Source organism: Narcine bancroftii, chromosome 1, assembly GCF_036971445.1.
Source record: "Narcine bancroftii isolate sNarBan1 chromosome 1, sNarBan1.hap1, whole genome shotgun sequence".
Taxonomy (NCBI): Eukaryota; Metazoa; Chordata; class Chondrichthyes; order Torpediniformes; family Narcinidae; genus Narcine; species Narcine bancroftii.
Window position 1 is genome coordinate 446,519,659 of NC_091469.1, and position 19,942 is coordinate 446,539,600.

General features: G+C 39.7%; 2 protein-coding genes across 14 annotated transcripts in view; one reads left to right on the forward strand and one right to left on the reverse strand.

Moving 5' to 3' along the window:
- The window catches only part of jcada (junctional cadherin 5 associated a), a 206,910-nt gene that overhangs the window by 26,162 nt on the left and 160,806 nt on the right, over positions 1-19,942 (reverse strand). The window lies entirely within an intron of this gene.
- On the forward strand, positions 5,276-6,699 carry LOC138754227 (general transcription factor II-I repeat domain-containing protein 2A-like). The gene has a single exon (XM_069918159.1). The coding sequence runs from the start codon at positions 5,527-5,529 to the stop codon at positions 6,697-6,699; it is 1,173 nt and encodes a 390-aa protein (XP_069774260.1). The 5' UTR covers positions 5,276-5,526.

Below are 19,942 nucleotides of genomic sequence, written 5' to 3' on the forward strand. Positions count from 1 at the left end.
TATATCTGGCTGGGGGGGAGGGGTGGGGGGGTGGATGACATTGAAAACTTTGACAGTCATCTACCACTAGTGGGTTTACCACACCCAGTTTTTTAGGGTATTACTACCTTTGGGTGTTTTTTTTTTGTTGTTGTTTTGGTTATTTTTACTTTATTTTTATTTATTTTTTGAGGGAGTTTTTCTTTTTTGGAAGAATTGTAGAGGGGAGCATTATTTTATAGTGTATAATTATATTAGTAGTTAAAAAAATGTCACAGTTGAACTTTGTAACTTTTAATGTGCAGGGGTTAAATAATCCAATCAAGAGAAAGAGAATATTGGCCTATATAAAAAAATGAAAATTGATATTGCTTTTTTACAAGAAACACATTTGACTGAGCAAGAACATTTGAAATTGAAAAGGGATTGGGTTGGTCATGTTTTCTCTTCTTCTTTTAATTCTAAGGCAAGGGAGTAGCGATTTTGATTCATAAAAATTTACCTTTTGAATTGGAATCTTTAGAGGGGTATGCTGGGAGAGTTTTAAGAGTGAATTGTAAAATTTTTGCTGAATTGTGGACTTTGTTGAATCTTTATGCCCCTAATATAGATGATGAGTGGTTTATTTCAGAAGCTTTTTTATTGTTAACTCAAACTAATGAAAATGTTTTAATTGGTGGTGATTTTAATTGTGTTCTTGACCCTTTGTTGGATAGAAATCCAAAAAGTATAAAGAAATCAAAGATGGCAACACAAATTAATGCGTTAATGAAAGATTTAAATTTGGTGGATATTTGGAGAAAAGTTAACCCTACAGAGAAGGATTTTTCTTTTTATTCTTCAAGACATGATTTGTTTTCTAGAATTGATTTATTTTTGGTATCAGCGCATTTACAAGGTAGAGTATTGCAAGCTGAATATAAAAGTAGAGTTATATCAGATCATTCATTATTACTTTTTTCTTGTGAAAGTTCGGAGGTAGTGCGTCTGTCGTTTAGATGGAAGTTTAATGCCATGTTATTGAAAAAACCAGAGTTTGTTACTTTTGTAAAAGAGCAGATTTTTTTATTTCTGACTGAAAATGTTAATTCTGTGGATAGTCATTTTGTAATATGGGATGCTTTAAAAGCTTATTTGAGAGGGCAGATCATTAGTTATTCTACGAAAGTTAAGAAACAATATATGGCAGGAAGTTTAGAGTTAGAAAATAAGATTTCTGAGTTAGAGAACAACTTTCAGAAAGGGGTAACAGAAGATAAAAAATTGCATTGGAGAGGTTGAAGTTGCGTTATAATATTTTACAAACTTATCAGTTTGAGCACTTAATTAATCGATCTAAACAACGTTATTACGATTGGGAGAAAGAGCTCATAAGGTACTTGTTTGGCAATTGAAAGCTGAACAGATGTCTCAGACTATTAATGCTGTTAAGAATAATTCAATGATAACTTATAAGCCTCAGGAAATTAATGACCAATTTTATTAATTTTATTAAAAATTATATACTTCTGAGGGGGTAACAGGATAATGGTTTTATAGATTCTTACTTATCTAAATTAAAGTTACCGGTATTAGATGGAATTGATATTCAGGAATTGAAATCTCCATTTACGGATTTTGAAATTAAGGAAGCTATTCAGGAAATGCCAAATGGAAAGTCCCCAGGGGACGATGGATTTCCTGTGAAATTTTATAAATTTTTTAATGATGATTTATCTAATGAATTTGGAGAGGCGTTGAATCAAGTTACTGAAGATCAGAAGCTACCAGAATCATGTTCTAGTGCTTTAATAATGGTTATTCCAATAAAAGATAGAGATCCATTGAAAGTGTCTTTGTAAAGACCTATTTCGTTATTAAATGTGGATTATAAAATTATAGCAAAAGTATTAGCTAATAGACTTGCTAAATATTTGCCAAAATTGGTACATATTGATCAAACAGGTTTTATTAAAAATAGAAATGCATCAGACAATATATTTCAATTAATTACTTTGGTCAATGCATATCAAAAGCAATCTAACCATCCTATGGTGGTTGCATTAGATGCAGAAAAAGCTTTTGATAGGGTTGAGTGGTATTTTTTATTTAAGGTGTTAGGGAAATTTAAATTTGGCCCTTTTTTTATTGAATGGGTTAAGGCTTTATATATAAACCCGATTGCTAGGGTGGTGACGGATGGACATAATTCTTTACCATTTAAATTGACTCATTCAACTTGACAGGGTTGCCCATTGTCACCAGTCTTATTTGCATTGGTTATTGAACCATTGGCTCAGGCTATTAGACAAAATGAAGAAATTAAAGGGATGTGGGTTAAGAATGAAGAACATAAAATTAATTGATTTGCGGATAACGTGTTGGTATATTTGATGGATCTGGAATGGTCATTGAAATAATTGCAAGAGTGTTTGTTGAAATTTGGAGAATTATCGGGATATAAATTTAATTGGAATAAAAGTGAAATTTTACCAGTTGGAGTGGGAGATTATTCTGAATTTAAAACAATTACAAAATTAAGATGGACAAGTACAATTAAATATTTAGGTGTGTTTATGGATATGAATTATCAATCATTATATCAATTAAATTATGTACCTATATTAAGGTGGATTGAAGCAGATTTGATTAAGAGGAAAGATCTTCCATTAACTTTGATTGGTCAGGTTAATTGTATTAAAATGAATATTTTTCCACAAATTCAATATTTATTCCAGTCACTATCTTGTGTACTTTCTAAGGTTTTTTTTCAAGATTTGAATAAAGCAGTAAGAGAGTTTTTATGGAAAGGTAAATTAGCTCGAATGGCGTTGCATAGACTTACATGGAAGTATACATTGGGTGAATTACAACTACCACATTTTCAAAATTATTATGAAGTGGCCCAGTTGAAGTTTATCAGTAGATTGATGGATTTAGATCAGCCTCCTAGCTGGACTAAAGTGGAGATGGCATGTATTCCTAGGGTTTAAATACATGAATTTATATTTCGTTGGAATTTGACTTTGTTACAGCAATATGATATGCCGATATTGAAACATTTATTAAAGATTTGGCTAAAAAAATACGGTGTTAGGGTCGAAAGATAAATTATGTATTTTAAATCCACTATTGCAAGGATCGACAATGAGATAGACAACATACTCGCCAAGGCAAATAGCGCCTTTGGAAGACTACACAAAAGAGTCTGGAAAAACAACCAACTGAAAAACCTCACAAAGATAAGCGTATACAGAGCCGTTGTCATACCCACACTCCTGTTCGGCTCCGAATCATGGGTCCTCTACCGGCATCACCTACGGCTCCTAGAACGCTTCCACCAGCGTTGTCTCCGCTCCATCCTCAACATTCATTAGAGCGCTTTCATCCCTAACGTCGAAGTACTCGAGATGGCAGAGGTCGACAGCATCGAGTCCATGCTGCTGAAGATCCAGCTGCGCTGGGTGGGTCACGTCTCCAGAATGGAGGACCATCGCCTTCCCAAGATCGTGTTATATGGCGAGCTCTCCACTGGCCACCGTGACAGAGGTGCACCAAAGAAAATGTACAAGGACTGCCTAAAGAAATCTCTTGGTGCCTGCCACATTGACCACCGCCAGTGGGCTGATATCGCCTCAAACCATGCATCTTGGCGCCTCACAGTTTGGCGGGCAGCAACCTCCTTTGAAGAAGACCGCAGAGCCCACCTCACTGACAAAAGGCAAAGGAGGAAAAACCCAACACCCAACCCCAACCAACCAATTTTCCCCTGCAACCGCTGCAACCGTGTCTGCCTGTCCCGCATCGGACTTGTCAGCCACAAACGAGCCTGCAGCTGACGTGGACATTTACCCCCTCCATAAATCTTCGTCCGTGAAGCCAAGCCAAAGAAGAAAAAGAAAGAATAATAATCAGCTTATTCCTTTTTCAATGTTTAACAATCATTTAAAGATTTGGGATTCTAAAGGTATAAAGACAATACAAGATTGTTTTGCAGAGGGGCAATTTCTTTCTTTTAATCAATTGAGAGAAAGATTTGATATACCTGTCAATTCTTTGTTTGTGTATTATCAACTTAGAGCTTTGATAAAAGATAATTATGGTAGAGAGATGATTTTACCTACTTTGTCGAGATTTGAATCTCTATTCCTCTATACTGAAAAAGGGTTATATTTCAGAAATGTATAATTTGTTACAAGATAGTATGGATAAGCCAGATTGGGAGAAATCTAAACTTTAATGGAAGAGCGATTTAGCATTTATTTTTACTGAAGAAGATTTGGCAAGTATGTGTCAAAACAATGTAATTAAATTGACCAATGTGCAATATAGAATGGTTAATTATAATTTTTTACATCAATTATATTTGACCCTGGAAAAGTTAAAAAAATATGGATTTAATAATTCGGATTCTTGTTTTAGATTTGGTTCATGTATTGGAACTTTTTTACATGCTGTATGGAATTGTATTAAAGTTCAATCATTTTGGCAAAGAAGTAAAGTAGTTTTGGAGAAATTATATAATTTTATACTACTGTTAGATCCAACGATTTTTTTGTTGGGAAATTTATATTCGTTAAGAGGAATGGGATTGGATAAAATTCAAATTGGTTTTGTACGTTTGGTATTATCAGTAGTGCGTAAATGTGTTGCTAGTACCTGGAAAGATGATACTGAGATTAATATAGCTCATTGGCATAATGAATTGTAAATATGTGTTGTTATGGAAACATTTACTTATACTTTATATGATAATTCTTCTTCTTTTGTTAGTAAATGGTCTCCATATTTGAAATATATGCATTTAGATATACTTTGAAATGTTGTTAACATTTAAAAATCTTTTTTTTATATATAATTAATATTTTCTTTATTTTTTTGCTCCCCTTAAGGATGCTGGCTGTAAGGGTGGGAGGGGTGGATGGGTATTAATGAAACATTTTCTTTGACTATTTTTATATTGTATGCTATGTTTCTGGGTTTTTTAAATAAAGTTTGAAAAAAAAAGGCATCACATCCTCACCAAGGGTCCTCCTCTCCATGCAAGGGTGAGATGACTTACCCCAGAGAAGTTCCAGCTAGCTAAGGAGGAGTTCTGCAAGTTTGAGGATTAAGGCATTGTTCAGCAGTCAGACAGTCCATGGGCTTCTCCCCTGCACATGGTGCCTAAAACATCTGGGGGGCTAGAGACTCTGCCATTACCCCGTTATCCAGGACTTTACGGCAAACCTGCACAGAGTGACAATCTTCTCCAAAGTGGGCTTGGTGCACCCTGACGACATCCCCAAGATGGTCATCGTCATTCCATTCAGGCTGTTTGAGTTCCTGATGATGCCATTTGGGCTCAAGAACGCGGCACAAACTTTCCAGTGACTGATGGATGCGGTGGGTTGAGACCTGGACAGCATCTTTGTCTACTTAGACCACACATGTCAAACTCAGGCCCGCGGGCCAAATTTGGCCCGTGATATAATTATATTTGGCCCGCAAGATCATATCAAATATGTATTAGAGCTGGCCCGCTGGACCTTTCTGAACGAGAAGCAAAAGCTCCAGAAGGTGGAGGAGATGAAAAGAAGTCTGGTTTTACAGCAAACTATGTTCACCAAAGCAGAATCCCAAAGTGAGCCTGCTGTAAAGGTTAGTTTTATTGTGGCCGCAGAGATCGCCAAATCAGCCAGGCCCTTTACGGAGGGAGAGTTTGTTAAAAAATGCCTGCTCAAAGTTCGCGATGTCATTTGCCCAGATAAAAAGCAAGCGTTTTTAAATGTGAACCTGAGCAGAAACACCGTGGCTGCGCATGCTTGTGAGCTTGCTACTAATCTAGAACAACTGAAGGAGAAGGGGAAAGATTTTATGGCATACTCACTTGCTGTAGACGAGAGCAGTGACACATCAGATACTGCCCAGCTATCAATATTCATCCGTGGAGTGGACACAAAACTTTCCGTTACAGAGGAACTTTTAGGATTAAAATCCATGCATGGCACAACCACAGGAAAAGAAATCTTCGAGGAGGTGTCCAAATGTCTCAATGAAATGATGCTGCCTTGGGATAAACTTGTGGGACTAACGACAGATGATGCACCCGCGATGTGCGGTCAGAAAAATGGACTGGTGGGCAGGATTCGGGAGAAGATGCGGGAGAATCATGCAGGTGAGCTTACAGTTTACCACTGCATAATCCACGAGGAAGCCTTGTGTGGCAAAGCCTTGAAAATGGAGCATATTATGAACACTGTAACTCGAGTAGTTAACTTCATAAGAGCCAAAGGTTTAAATCACCGCCAGTTTAAGTCCTTTCTGAAGGAGTTAGGGTCAGAATACGGAGACGTGCCCTATCACACAGAGGTGCGATGGCTTAGCCGAGGAAAATTACTGAAGAGATGCTTTGAGCTGCGTGAAGAAATATGTCTGTTTATGGAGAGCAAAAGCAAAGACACAACAGAGCTCAGGGATAAAAAGTGTCAATGTGAGCTGGCATTCCTGTGTGACATCGTGAGCCATCTCGATGCGCTAAACCTGCAGCTGCAGGGACGAGGGCATGTCATTACAGACATGTACAGTGCAGTGAGGGCCTTTAGAACCAAGTTGTGCTTGTGGGAGACTCAGATGCTGCAGGGAAACATGGCTCATTTTCTGTGCTGCCAAATTATGAAAGAACAGATCTCATCTGCCGTGTTGCCCAGTGCAGAGTTTGCTGAAAAACTAAGCGTACTTCGTGTGGAGTTTTCCCGATGATTTGCTGACTTTGAAGCCCAAAAATGCAGATTTGAACTACTCAGCAATCCGTTTGTAGTTGACATGACAAGTGCTCCAACCAACCTCCAAATGGAGCTGATTGAGCTCCAGTGTAATGACACACTCGAGTCAAAGTATGACTCTGTCGGTGCTGCGCAGTTCCCACAGTTCCTTCACGACACACTGCCCCAACTCCGTGCACAAGCTGCTCAAATGCTGTCAATGTTCGGCAGCACGTATCTCTGTGAACAACTCTTCTCTTTGATGAAGATAAACAAAACACCACACAGGAGTCGTCTTACTGTCGAGCACCTTCTTTCAGTCCTGAAGATTTCCTCAGCTCAGAGTCTGACCCCAGAGTTTGATGAACTTGCATCTAAGAAGAGATGCCAAGTATCTGGTTTAGACCCAGATGCATCAGAGTGTAGCAAGCTAAGCTTGGATTAATATTTTCTTTGGTTAACTTTGGACTGTTCATAGTTGAAAGATTGGATTTTCATTGAATCAATTTGTTATTTTTTTGACTTGTTGGCTTGTGAAAAAAAAAACATTTAAAAGGAGCTTAAAAGCTATAAAGAAATATTATTTATTGAATATTTTATTTCTCATTTGTTAATGCTTCTTCTGGAAAGAGTTTAACCAAAACTATTGTTAAACATTTATTTTAATAAGAAAAAGTTTAACATTACATATGTTGAAAGAAGAGAAAACATGCAGATGTTGTTGAAAATTTTCAATAAATATTTAGTTTGGCCCTTGACTTAGTCTAAGTTTTTAATTTTGGCCCTTGGTGAATTTGAGTTTGACACCCCTGACTTAGACGATATCCTGGAGGTGAGCAGAACCCAGCAGGAACATCTACAACACCTCCGAAGCCTCTACAGTCCCCTACGTGAGTTCAGCCTTACTATCAACCTGGCTAAATGCCAGTTCAGGAAGATTATCTTCCTGGCCACAGGATTACCAAATGTGGGGCCACACCACCTCCCAGCAAGGTGGAGGCTATTTGCAACTTCCCAAGGCCCAGTGTGACCAAAGGACTGCCGGAGTTTGGGGGGATGGTCAACTATTATCGTAGATTCATCCCTGCAGCGGCTCGAACCATGCGCCCACTCTTCACTCTGACGACCGTCAAGGTGAAGGACTTGACCTGGGATGACAACTCCGCATGAGTGTTGGTGAAAGTGAAGGAAACCTTGGCTAATGCTGCACTCCTGGCCCACCCCAGGTCAGACACACCCAAAGCTCTCATGGTCAATGCCTCAGGAACGGCGATTGGTGGAGTTCTGGAGCAGCAGATAGAAGGAAGTTGGCATCCACTAGCTTTCTTCAGCGAACATCTGTGGCCCCCTGCTTTTGACAGAGAGCTACTGGCACTGTACTTAGCCATCTGCGACTTGTGGTACTTCCAAGAGGGAATGGGTTTCACGGACCACAAGCCACTGGCGGAGGCACAGCAGCAGGACGACGAGATACCTCATTACAGGACCTGCGTCACACGGCTACAGCTTCAGGACATCCCAGTTGGCACAAGTAACCCTACCCTCTGTGATGTGGCCACTAGGCAGGTTCGACCTATCATCCCAGTGGCATGGAGGTGACGAGTTTTTGACTTCATCCACGGGCAGGCACATCCATCAATCAGGACCATGGTCTGATTGGTGGCCAGCAAGTACGCATGGCATGGGTTGCGGAAAAAAAGTCAGTGGATGGGCCAAGACATGCATGAAGAGCCAAACAGCTAAGGTACACTGGCATGCCAAGCCACCCCCCTCCCCCCCCGCAGCCTTTCAAGCCAACAGGACGAAGGTTTGACCATATTCACGTGGACATAGTGAGACCCTTATCAGTCTCACAGAGTTTTCACTAGCTGCTCACGGTGTTTGACCATTTCACCAGGTGGCCTGAAGCAATCCCCCTGGCCAACACATCCACCAGGTCCTGCGCCAAGCCACTCATCTTGTCCTGGGTAGCAAGCTGCGGGCTACCATGCCACATAACCTCTGACAGAGGCACACAATTTACCTCCAGTCTGTGGACCGATGTTGCCAATCTGTGGGGCTCTCAGCTACAACCTGCAGTATAATGGGCTGGTTGAGTGTTTCCACCCGCACTTCAAGGCCGTCCTTATGACCAGACAAGAGCCCAAACTGGGTGAATGAACTGCCATGGGCACTGCTGGAGATTCGTACAGCCCCAAAGGAAGACCTCTGCACATCCTCCACCGAGCTCCTCTATGGAACTCCACTCATGGTCCCTGGGAATTTCATCCCACTGGCCAGAGGTCAACAAGAGGATACAACCACCTTCCTGGACAGGCTGCGGGAAAAGGTCTTCACCACAGACAGGCTCAAGCCGGCACACACTTACCTGACACAACCCATAGAGACGCCAGAACCTTGACGTAGAAGCAGAACACCAAAGACATTGGGGACTGTATTCAAGGACATTATGAACTGTCGCACCGGTTCTGGGGAGGGTGGGTCATGTGGCGGCCCATCACCACGGAGATTGAGCTGGCACATCGCGCGTGCACGCGGTAGTAAACAGCGTCATAACACACTGTAACACGTCCCTTAACAGAATGAACCGATGCGTTTGAAAGCTGGAGCAGTACAAGACCAGCAGCCCCAGCAGCTAACAGATCAATAACAGGCTGGGGAAGAAGGGTATTCACATGCAAGGATGTTCCTGCCACTATTGTTATTCATGCAGCTGATGTCGGCCAATCAAACAAACTGTATAAAACTGTATAAAAGGAGTCTTTCCAGCCTCAATAAATTTCAGAGCTTAACCTCCCACACTGCAAGTGTTACTTTGTAGCAGTTGGCTGCAAAGGTATTTTAGAGTTTACCTGAAATGGACATCTAAGTGGATAATTTGTGAAACCCACAGTTTGTTAAATATCACAATGAGATCCAAAGTCCAGGCTGGTGTAATGAAGTTGAGATTATTTTCAGGAATAACATAATATTACAGATTAAAGCAACCTGTTTTCATGAGATTGTTTATAGTTGCATAACTCAAAATTTGAACCAAAACAAATAGAGTAATTAGAACTCTCCCAAGTAGTGGATCATCTGATTATTTGGTAAAGAAATGGCTCAGTAGAAGGGTTGTGTATGAAACTCTTCATAAATACCAAATAAGGTTTTATCAGGAAACATGGGTACACAAGACATAACCATGAAGTTGGTCTTCCAGTAGCAGTATTGTTGACTCTGCAATGCCAGCATTGATGGAGAAGTGAAGAACTCACTCTCACAGAGGAGTGTGAATAGCACAATTAAAATTTTCACAGATTTACAGAGGACTGCAATTCTTAGTTGGGATCTTTGAAGATTTAACATGTAAGAGGCATTTAAACAGACACATGAAAAGACAATGAATAGAGGCATTTGGACCATCTGCAGACTTGTCCTGTGCTGTCTGCTTCTTTGCTAGAACCTAGAACACAATGCCCACCTCACTGACAAAAGGCAAAGGAGGAAAAACCCAACACCCAACCCCAACCAACCAATTTTCCCCTGCAGCCGCTGCAACCGTGTCTGCCTGTCCCGCATCGGACTTGTCAGCCACAAACGAGCCTGCAGCTGACGTGGACTTTTACCCCCTCCATAAATCTTCGTCCGCGAAGCCAAGCCAAAGAACACAATGGCATAGTACAGGCCCTTAGGCCCTTGATGTTTAACCTGACCTTTATATTCCTACCAAAAAAAATGTTCTATATTCCCTGAGAACATAATTAAATTTTTACACAGACGGTGATGAACGGCCTGCTGGAGGAGGTGCAATATTTAAGAAAAGTATGGACGAATACAAGGTTTAGAGGGATATAGGCCAAACACAGGATTAGTGTGGGTGGGACATTTTGGGTTGAGGGTGAAGGCCCTATTTCAACACTGCATGTCTGTGACTTTAACAACTTTCAAAAAGCTCAACATTGTCTAGAACCAAACATTCTGCTTAATTGGTACTTCATCCATCCATTTATTCCCTTCACTATCAATGAACAATGGTTCAAGTGAGTACCAACTACAAATACATAGGAGTTACTCAGCAAATTCGTGACCTCTATTGCTGTGAGAAAGAAGAGCAGCATGGGAACACCACCATCTACAGGTTCCCTTCTGAGTAGCACACCATTGTGTGACTTGGAAATATAACACTGTTCCTTTTGTTGCTGGGTCTAAATCCTGGAATTCCCTTACCAACAGCAATATGGGAATACCTTCATTGGAAGGGCAACAGAGTTTCAAGGAGACAGTTTACCATTATCCTCTAGAGAGTAATTGCTTGCCTAATTAATAATGGACTAGTGTTAGGGTTAAAACGCCAATAGGATCTTCATTACATTGCTTGGATTGCCATAGTTAAGAAGGCAATTCTCCATTGTCTTTCAAGGAAAATTGTAATGAGAAAACAGATGCCTCAAACACACAAATGTAGCTTATCCACCTGGGTAGTGAGGCCACACAAAATGCTTATGTTTTTGCTGTACAGAATCATTGGAAAGTGAACACAGGGAACCTGGAAGGACTTAGGCGGGTCAGGCAGCATCCTTGGAGAGAAATAGTCCAGGAGTGTGGTTGGAGAAAGCCCCATCAAATAAATCAAAGTTTAGCTCTTGTTGTACTATTCATTTACAAAGCAGGATGACATTGTTTAGTTGAGGAAGTCTTAAGAAAAAAAGGTCACATTCAATACTGGGACACACAGTGCGCCAATACTCTCTAGGATGGTATTAACTTAGATTTAGGAACCAATCATCTATTGCAGGACTGGAATCAGTTTGTATTTAAAGCAATCCAAAACATCTCATGGGGTAAAACATGAAAGTCTGTAGACACTCATGGTTGAAGTAAAAACACAATGCTGGAGTGTTGCAAGCTCTTGTTTTTAGTGAGTGGGTGTTGATTCAGGGTGCAAAACCCTCATAGATTTCATAACAATATTTTTCCAGACAGCCTGGCACCATTAAGTCCAAACCATAAACAGAGTTAATGCTCTCAACTAAGAACCAGAACAATGGATGATATACCTAAGGAAAGACTTCTGGTAGAGAGAAGTCATATGATTATGAGTCATGTTTTTGAGACTGAAACAGAAACAGAATTCAGAATCTTCAGAAAGTTATCTAAAGAGACTGAAGTGAAGTATTCATGTGAAGAAGACACTTCTGCTGTTTTTCTTGGAAGGGGACCATTGTAATAGTCATTTTGATTGACCCATATCTGGGTAAAAGGAGCAGGAGAATTGCTTCATTGGATCATAACCATTCTGATGGTCATTTTGTCTGACCCCTTCTGGAATTTTGGAAGCATCGTGGAAGTCACATGTTTTGTTTCCCATTTGCAAGGAAGAGGGGAGTTGTGACAATCATTCATATGAAAAAACTTTTCTCTGGAAGCAACTCGACAAGGATTGATCACTCAGTGTCTCATCTACTTCACAATTACTTCTGAAAATCAGTTTAAAAAGTTCTGAGTTTCAACACAGGATTTCAAAGACAGAATTGTACCTAAACTGTAATGGTTTGGGTAATTTCACCCCCCCGCCCCACACACACACACACGCACACACACACACACACACACACACACACACACACACACACACACACACACACACACACACACACACACACACACACACACACACACACACACACAAAGAGGTATATTTGCACATAGTTGGGGTTAAGTTTAGATTTAAGTTATATGTTATTACTAAAAATTAATAAAAATATTGTTTTAAAAATAAGACGGTTTTGTTGAATTTCTATTGCTGCTCGTCTGCGAGGTAACACATTAAGAAAACATATTTGAGAATTTTCAATCATCATGCAGTCAAAATGAAAAATAATCAAAAAGAAAAACAACAATATCAATAATATTAACAAAATAATAGATATATCGATCTGCATATCAATATTAAAGAAAGTGAGGAAAAAGAGTCAACATGTGATTCAATTATTATAAAGCATGAAAAATTACAAAACTACAAAAATGGAAATTAACTGTCCATACTGAACCAAAGGGAGAAAAAGATAATTGAGAGAAAGAAGAACAAAATTAGAGGAACCCTCCAATCTCCCCCCATCCTCAAACAAACAAGAAAGAAGAAAAAGTAAGAAAAGAGAAAGAATAAGAAAAAGAAAAGATTGGCTTCACCGAGAATAAACCCCATCAAGGGACAAATAACAACTTATCCAAAGTTCTCGGCGCTGTGAGCAGTGGGCGAAGAGACAGGAGGGGGGAAATCATTAAAGATTTACCCTGGTGTACCTGAGGTATGAATTCCATATTCTTGAAAATACATCATACCTGTTTCTGAGGTCATAGGTGATCTTCTCTAGGGGAACACAATTATGCATTTCTATCACTGAAGTGACTGAGGCCATGGTGGAAGGATCCACTGATGTTCAACTCACAGTGACTGCTGGTTCATTCTATTTGATTATAGCCTCTTCCACCTCGCAGAAAAGGGCTATAAAAACCATGAGAGTACTGGTATAGGTTTAGGTGAGAGGAAGGAGTTTTAAAGGGAATCTGAGGGGTGTTAGGTAAAAACATCATGAGCTGGGAATGTAGAAGGAGTCACCCAGTGCTGGGCCATAACAAGATGCAGTTGTGACCTTGTACTCTCAAGATAAGAGTGGGGATGACAAATTGATGTGCAGGAAGCTAGCAGAGAAGGATAGCAACAGTTTATTCATTGGACAATGTCATGGTATGATAATTTACTAAGTACGTATCCTAAGGTATAAAAAAAACACCACTTGCTGATAACGGCAGAATGCGCCTTCTCCAACTAACACTGTTAGTTGCAAGTGTTACAATCCGGCAATAAAGAACAAAGAACCTTGATTTCGACTCAGTCTGGTGTTTGACTCACTCATTCATGAACAAAGCAGACCTAACAGGGGTAAGCTTTTTTTATACAGTTTTGCTACTGATGTAGGGCTCAGGCCCAAAATGGTGACTGCCTTTTCATTCCTGTGGGTGTTTCATGGCCAGCACTTCTGTGTCATGCAGCAGACATCATCATTTGTAGATTTCTTGTTTACCTTTATTTACACAGAGACTGATTGATATCCTCAAGTCGCCGCCTGAGGAGATGTTGGAATCAGATGCAATGACCAGGTTTAAGAGGCATTTAGACAGACTGGGCATGGCCCTCAAGTGGACAAATGGGATGAGTGCAAATGGACAAAATGTGGCAGATGCTTAGGGACTAGTTGCACAAAGGTCCCAGACACGCTTGGTCCCTCTGAAACAGGGAAAGGATGGTAAGCTAAGGGAGCCATGGTTGACAAGAGAGGTGGGATAGCTAGTCAAGTTGAAGAAGAAAGCATACATAAAGTTGGGGAAGAAAAAAAATCAGGAAGGGCTCATGAGAATTACAGTGGTGTCTATTCTCTTATTTCTCATGCATTCCATATTTCTGTTGCCCTTCTATTAGGAATTGTAACTACAATAGGTTGAGCACTGAGAAAAAAATTCAGGCTGTCTAACCTACCCATGTCTCTCATAAACTTCTGTCAGATCTCTCAGTCTCTGATGCTCCTGAGGAAACAACCCAAGTTTGTCCAAACTGTCCTTCTAACTCATATATTCTAACCCAGGCAATATCCTGTTAAACCCCTTCTTTGGGCTTTTCAAAGCCTCCAGATCTTTCTTGCAACGTGGCGACCAGAATTGCACACACACACACAAAAAAATGGGTCCCCTTATTTTTATACAGTTATTCCTAATTCTAGATCGTTCCATCCAGACCTTTCACTAGCTTTCACCAGTTTAAAACCCAGTGGATATAAGATGGACTTGACTGGTTTTTCCTCAAAGTCAACCCACCCTTCCAGGTCTTAGACAAACTTAGCGAATAAGGCGGCATCAGTGGCAGAAAAAGAACTGTCGACATTTTAGTTTGAAATGAAGGGATTTGTCTCGAAATGTCGACAGATCCTTTTCTCCCCCTAATGATGCTTGACTTGCTGAATGTCTTCAGAACATTATTTTTTTTGTTCCTGATTCCAATATCTGTAGTCTTTTGAGACTGCAGTCTATTAAATCTTCTCTATACATCTTTCCTTATTTAAGAAGACTAGTACTGTACTTAATATTCTAGATATAATTTCACCAGTGCTCTGCAGAACTGAAGCACAACTTTCCTCTATCCAGACCCTTGGATGGCCACTAGGTGGTGACACTGGATGACAGGTCTGTTCCAGCTCTATTCAGTCCAATCTGGCTCCACCTCAAAGTTTAGCTGGTAACCCTTTTGTGAAGCAATAAGATTCAACACCTACAGGATAAGCTGCAACTGATCTAACTGCAACACCATCTTTTCAAGAGGCATAGGGTGCCTTTAGCTGATGGCTGGCAAGTATCCCCATTGGGCCCTGTTGACATATGCACTCAGTCAACCTCATGGTTTCCATTGGTTCCAGGAAGAAATCACACAGGATTTAATTAAGTTTAAATTCAGTTTCAAATTATAACATTATGGGAGCTGTACTGCTCCAAATTGAAATGCTGAAAGCTAAAACATTTTGGACTCCAAAGGTTTCTTCTTTTTAGTCCTACTCTATCGAATTACTTTTTTCAATCTTCTTTGATGGACTCTGCCTTTCAGATTAGCTATTAAACTTTTTCATGATTATTTATTGATAATAATCGCAACATTTGAGCAACTCTCTACCAAATTTAATTTACCAAATTCTTATTTTTTTAGGTACTTGCAGATTAGGGACTTCCTCCATTCTCAGCTATCAAACCTTTTTCAAGCTCCTGTTATGAATTTGATAGAAAAAATTTACAATCTACAACCATCTCAGAAAAGGTTAATATCTTTTTTTATATGATGCTTTGCTGAATTCAAGGCAAGCTTCATTGGATAAAATTAAAAAGACATGGGAGCAGGATCTCAATATTTCAATTTCTGAAGATTCTTGGAAATCTATTTTTAAATTGGTTAAAGCATCATCACTATGTGCCCATCACTCATTACTACAATTTAAAGTTGCACATAGAGCTGATATTTCAAAAGTTAAATTAGTTCATATTTATCCTAATATTGTGACAGATGCAGGGATGAGGATGGTTCACTAATTCATATGTTCTAGTCGTGTTCGACCCTTGTCAAATATTGGTAAGAGATCTTCTGTATTTTATCAATAATTATCCACGTAAACCTAACACCAGATCCTTTAATAGCCATGTTTGGGATGGTTGAACAGAAGGTAGTGAAATAGTCTTATTCTCGACATCATGTATCTCTTATTGCAAAGCGGGGTTATTTTGATCAGATGGAAAGATGCTGCCCCATCCACTCATAATCAATGGTTACATGATTTGATGTCATATTTAACTTTGGAGAAAATTAGATGTTCAACAACTGTTTTAAATTTAAAATTTTCATATCTTTGGGGCTCCTTTTTGAATTATTTTCATACCTTTAATTGCGATGATAATTAAGTCATGGATTTGTGTTTCTTTTTTACTAGGATTGTACTCTCTGTTTATATTAGCCATGCAACTTTGGAATAGTCTGGTGTTTGGATTATATATATTTTTTCTCTTTTCTACTTTATCTTTGAATTAACTGTGTGGCATAATGTAAATTTTTTCCTGTTATTAGTGAGTTTGCTTACCTTGTGTCATTGTCATGTATTTGTATAAAAAAACATAAAAATATTGAAACAAAAATACTGAAAGCTGAAATGTCATTTGGCAGAAGTGAAGCAGAACCCAGAGCAGTGTGTAAACTAAAAGACATGGCCCAGCAATGAGAGAAACATTTGTAGTCATAGAGCTGATAACTGGCCAGCTAGTAGCTGGCCCACTTTGCAGAGAAGAGGTACCCTAGCAGCAAAAATAAACTCCTAGCGCAACGTAAAACTGAAGTGTCTGATCACTAGAAAACTCAGAAGCTGGAGGAAAGTTCATTTCACACACACAGTTTAGTTACACAATGCTTAGAAAGGAAACCTGGTGTCCATGAAAAACTTCTCAGAAGCTCAACAGATTACAGCGGCAGGTAAGTTGTAATAGTGAAACGATTGTCCTTATCAGCATGGAACAAAAAGACCCTTTGCCCCAAATAAAAAAAAATAAGAAAAGATAAAAATATTTGACTATAAGAAGAGTGGATTGTGATTAATTAGCTCCGATTGACGCGATGTGGACATGTTCATGTCGATTGCACATACACATGATTTCTGCATGTAGCCAATGCAAAGAATGAGGTGCACAACACTGATATCAGTCTCTTACTGGTGAGGATACTGCACCATGGAGCAAGCTGGATGCTCATGGTGGTATCACTGCTGTGCAAGGGATTGAAACCATTGAATGTGGAGTGCCCTCATACATAACCTTACTTTTTTCATCTCACTTTCTTCTCCTTCCATAACCTTCATCATCTTTAAAGATGCCTATGGTCTACATTAATCAACTGCTTGATCTGAAAACTCTTATTCTTGCTTCCAACAGCCACTACAGCCTTCCTCTTTTTCTATCCATGTAATCTTCTGTTCTCCGACAATGCTCTGGGATCATTGCTATTCTCTTTGAGAATTAGCAACTCTGCTTTCACCTGGCACACCTGAAATACTTTCTTGTAAACCTTTGTCTCTTATCTTCTCTCCCCCTTTAAGAAGTTCCTTAAAGCCTACTGTTTTATTCCCTCATATTGCGTTTTGTGGCTCATGTCAAATTTAAAATTTGTTGTGAATATTCTGGGCTGGGCAGTGTTCCATGAGGGGTTGTAGAGCCTGGGGGAGCAGCGGATTTATGCAGGGCATCAGAAACGGGGCGAATACCACCAGGCCTGGATTAACCAATAAGCACATGTTTAGGGCACCAAGGGAAGGGGGCATCAAACAGTTTTTTCCAGTGCTGCATTTACCATGGTGCAGCTGAAGTAGGGCCCCACAAAAAGTGCGCGCGCGCACACACACACACACACACACACACACACACACACACACACACACACACACACACACACACACACACACACACACACACACACACACACACACACACAATATTGTTGTGAGGTCTGGCCTGGAAGAAAACTGAATTTTTAATCTATTATTTCACATTCAGCATTATTGAGTCTTAATGTTCTGTCAGTTAAACAATGGATGGGCCGAGGGGGAACCATTGCTGGGCTGTGTTTAGGGCATCAGTTGGCCTTAATCCAGCCCTGAATACCTCAGTCAAGAAGGAGAAGCATAGGAGATGACCCTACAGGAGGGTGACCATAACAACAGACCAGTGAGAGGTTCAGTGACTGAAGGATCCATACAGGCTGTTAGTGACTTGCGGTTGAAGGTCTTTCAGAGGCTGTGGGCTGCTGGTGACTTGCATTTGAAGTCCCACACAGGCTGCAGGCTGTTGAATTCATACCGTGATTTGAGAGGGTGCAGAGCGCAAGAAGGGCTTGCGAATGGCCTAGGGTAGTGAAGGCTTCCTGAACATATCCGAGGTATGGAGTGCTGATGGTTTGAACTGAAGTCTGCGTGGCAGCAGAGGCTGCGGGAGCATTAGAGGCCGAATCTACAGACACTCAATATCTCCGAAGGGAGTCTCTTTTGCTTCTCTTTCTCCTATTGTTAAGGGCACTGGGAAATGCTCATGGAAACTATTTGTTTACCTTATGGCAGATGAACATGAAAGCATTTCATGTATTGTATTGTTACATTTTTAATGTATAATTATGTATAACAGATTTGTGTTAATCTTTAATTATAAAATATGTATTTCTTAGTAAAGTTAGTTTGAGGGCTGGATACAGGGTCACACACAGGTCACATCACATTTACAGAGACTCGGAGATAGTGTTCATTTCGGAGTCACCGAATCTGGAAGAACAGACAGGCCATAATGGAATGGAAGTGTACCTTAATTGATCCCAGGATAATGGTTAATTAAGCAACTTTTTCTTTGAGTGACATGTGCTTAGACTTTTGGAGCTATAACCACTTAAACCTCTTGGACAGAGATAAGGTCAGATGTTTTTATGGATGTGAACTGATCATTTGAAGGAAGGCAAAAAGTAATCTATTATGAATTGAGCTTTGAAGAAATGAAATTGAAACAGTGGTGATATCATGACACATGATTTCAGAGAGACATAAATGAAAGCAGATACATTTTAAAAACCAGACTGAAGATTGATCATAATGTGAAGGACACAGGGGTAAAACAGTCACCTCTAGAGAGAGGGGGAGATGCTATTCTGTAGTGTATTATCCTTATCATAGGAGATACTCAACATAAATGGCTTTAAAGTAAGTAAGACCACTTTGCTCTTGGTTAAGAAAGAACTCATCTTGAAGATCACAGTTCTGTAACCTTAACAAGGGGGAAATTTGTGAAAATACTCACATGAAGACTATCTCTTTAAAAGACAACTCATCAAAAGACATGAGTTTAAAGAGAGCTGAAGACATGATTATTAAAAGTGCTTCATAATTACTTCTGATCTGCTATTTAAAAATCTTCAAGCAACACAAGATGCTTGATGCTCAAGTTTAAAATTGACTATTCAGTCAAGCTCAAACTGTAATGATTTGGATTTTTCACACACACCCCCACATACTTACATTTTATGCATAGTGGGAATTAAGTTAGAGTTAGGTAAGAAATGTTATGTTATTAATAGTTTAATAAGAGAAACTATTATTTTGAATTTGCGATTGTCTGGTGAATTTTCCATTGCTAGTACTAATAAGATTTTATTAGTTTGTAACACATGGAAATAAAAGAAACCTTTAAACCTATGCAAATACTTCAGTTCTTGGCTCATTTCTACAAACCTAAGTAGTGCCACGACCACTGCAAGCCCTTGCCCTAGCCCATTTTCCCCTTCTTACAACAAGTTGTATTGTGTATGGCCTCTGTTCCTTCTCCTGAGTAGGATATTCTGAGAGGATCACCCTTGTCTGTGAATATGAAAATTGTGAAGAAGCCTTGAACTCAAGAGAAGCTGCTTCAGAATCTGCAGTATCACCATTTCCATGAGACAGAAATCTTCAACAAGCACAAAGGACGTTGATTTCTAGCAGACATCAACCAGCAGCTAAACTATTAGTCGACAACTCCTCTAAATGGGTCCTTCCTGTTTTTGAAGTCTCTCAAGGCTTGTGTTTGCTGGGTGTTTGAGGTACAAAGTGTTTGATTGGCCCTGCATGCTACTGGCAGATGTTTGATGTGACATTTGACCATGGTTG

Bases quoted from the DNA above. Each gene is read 5' to 3' on its own strand.
- LOC138754227 (XM_069918159.1), top strand. From the start codon at position 5,527: ATGAAAAGAAGTCTGGTTTTACAGCAAACTATGTTCACCAAAGCAGAA.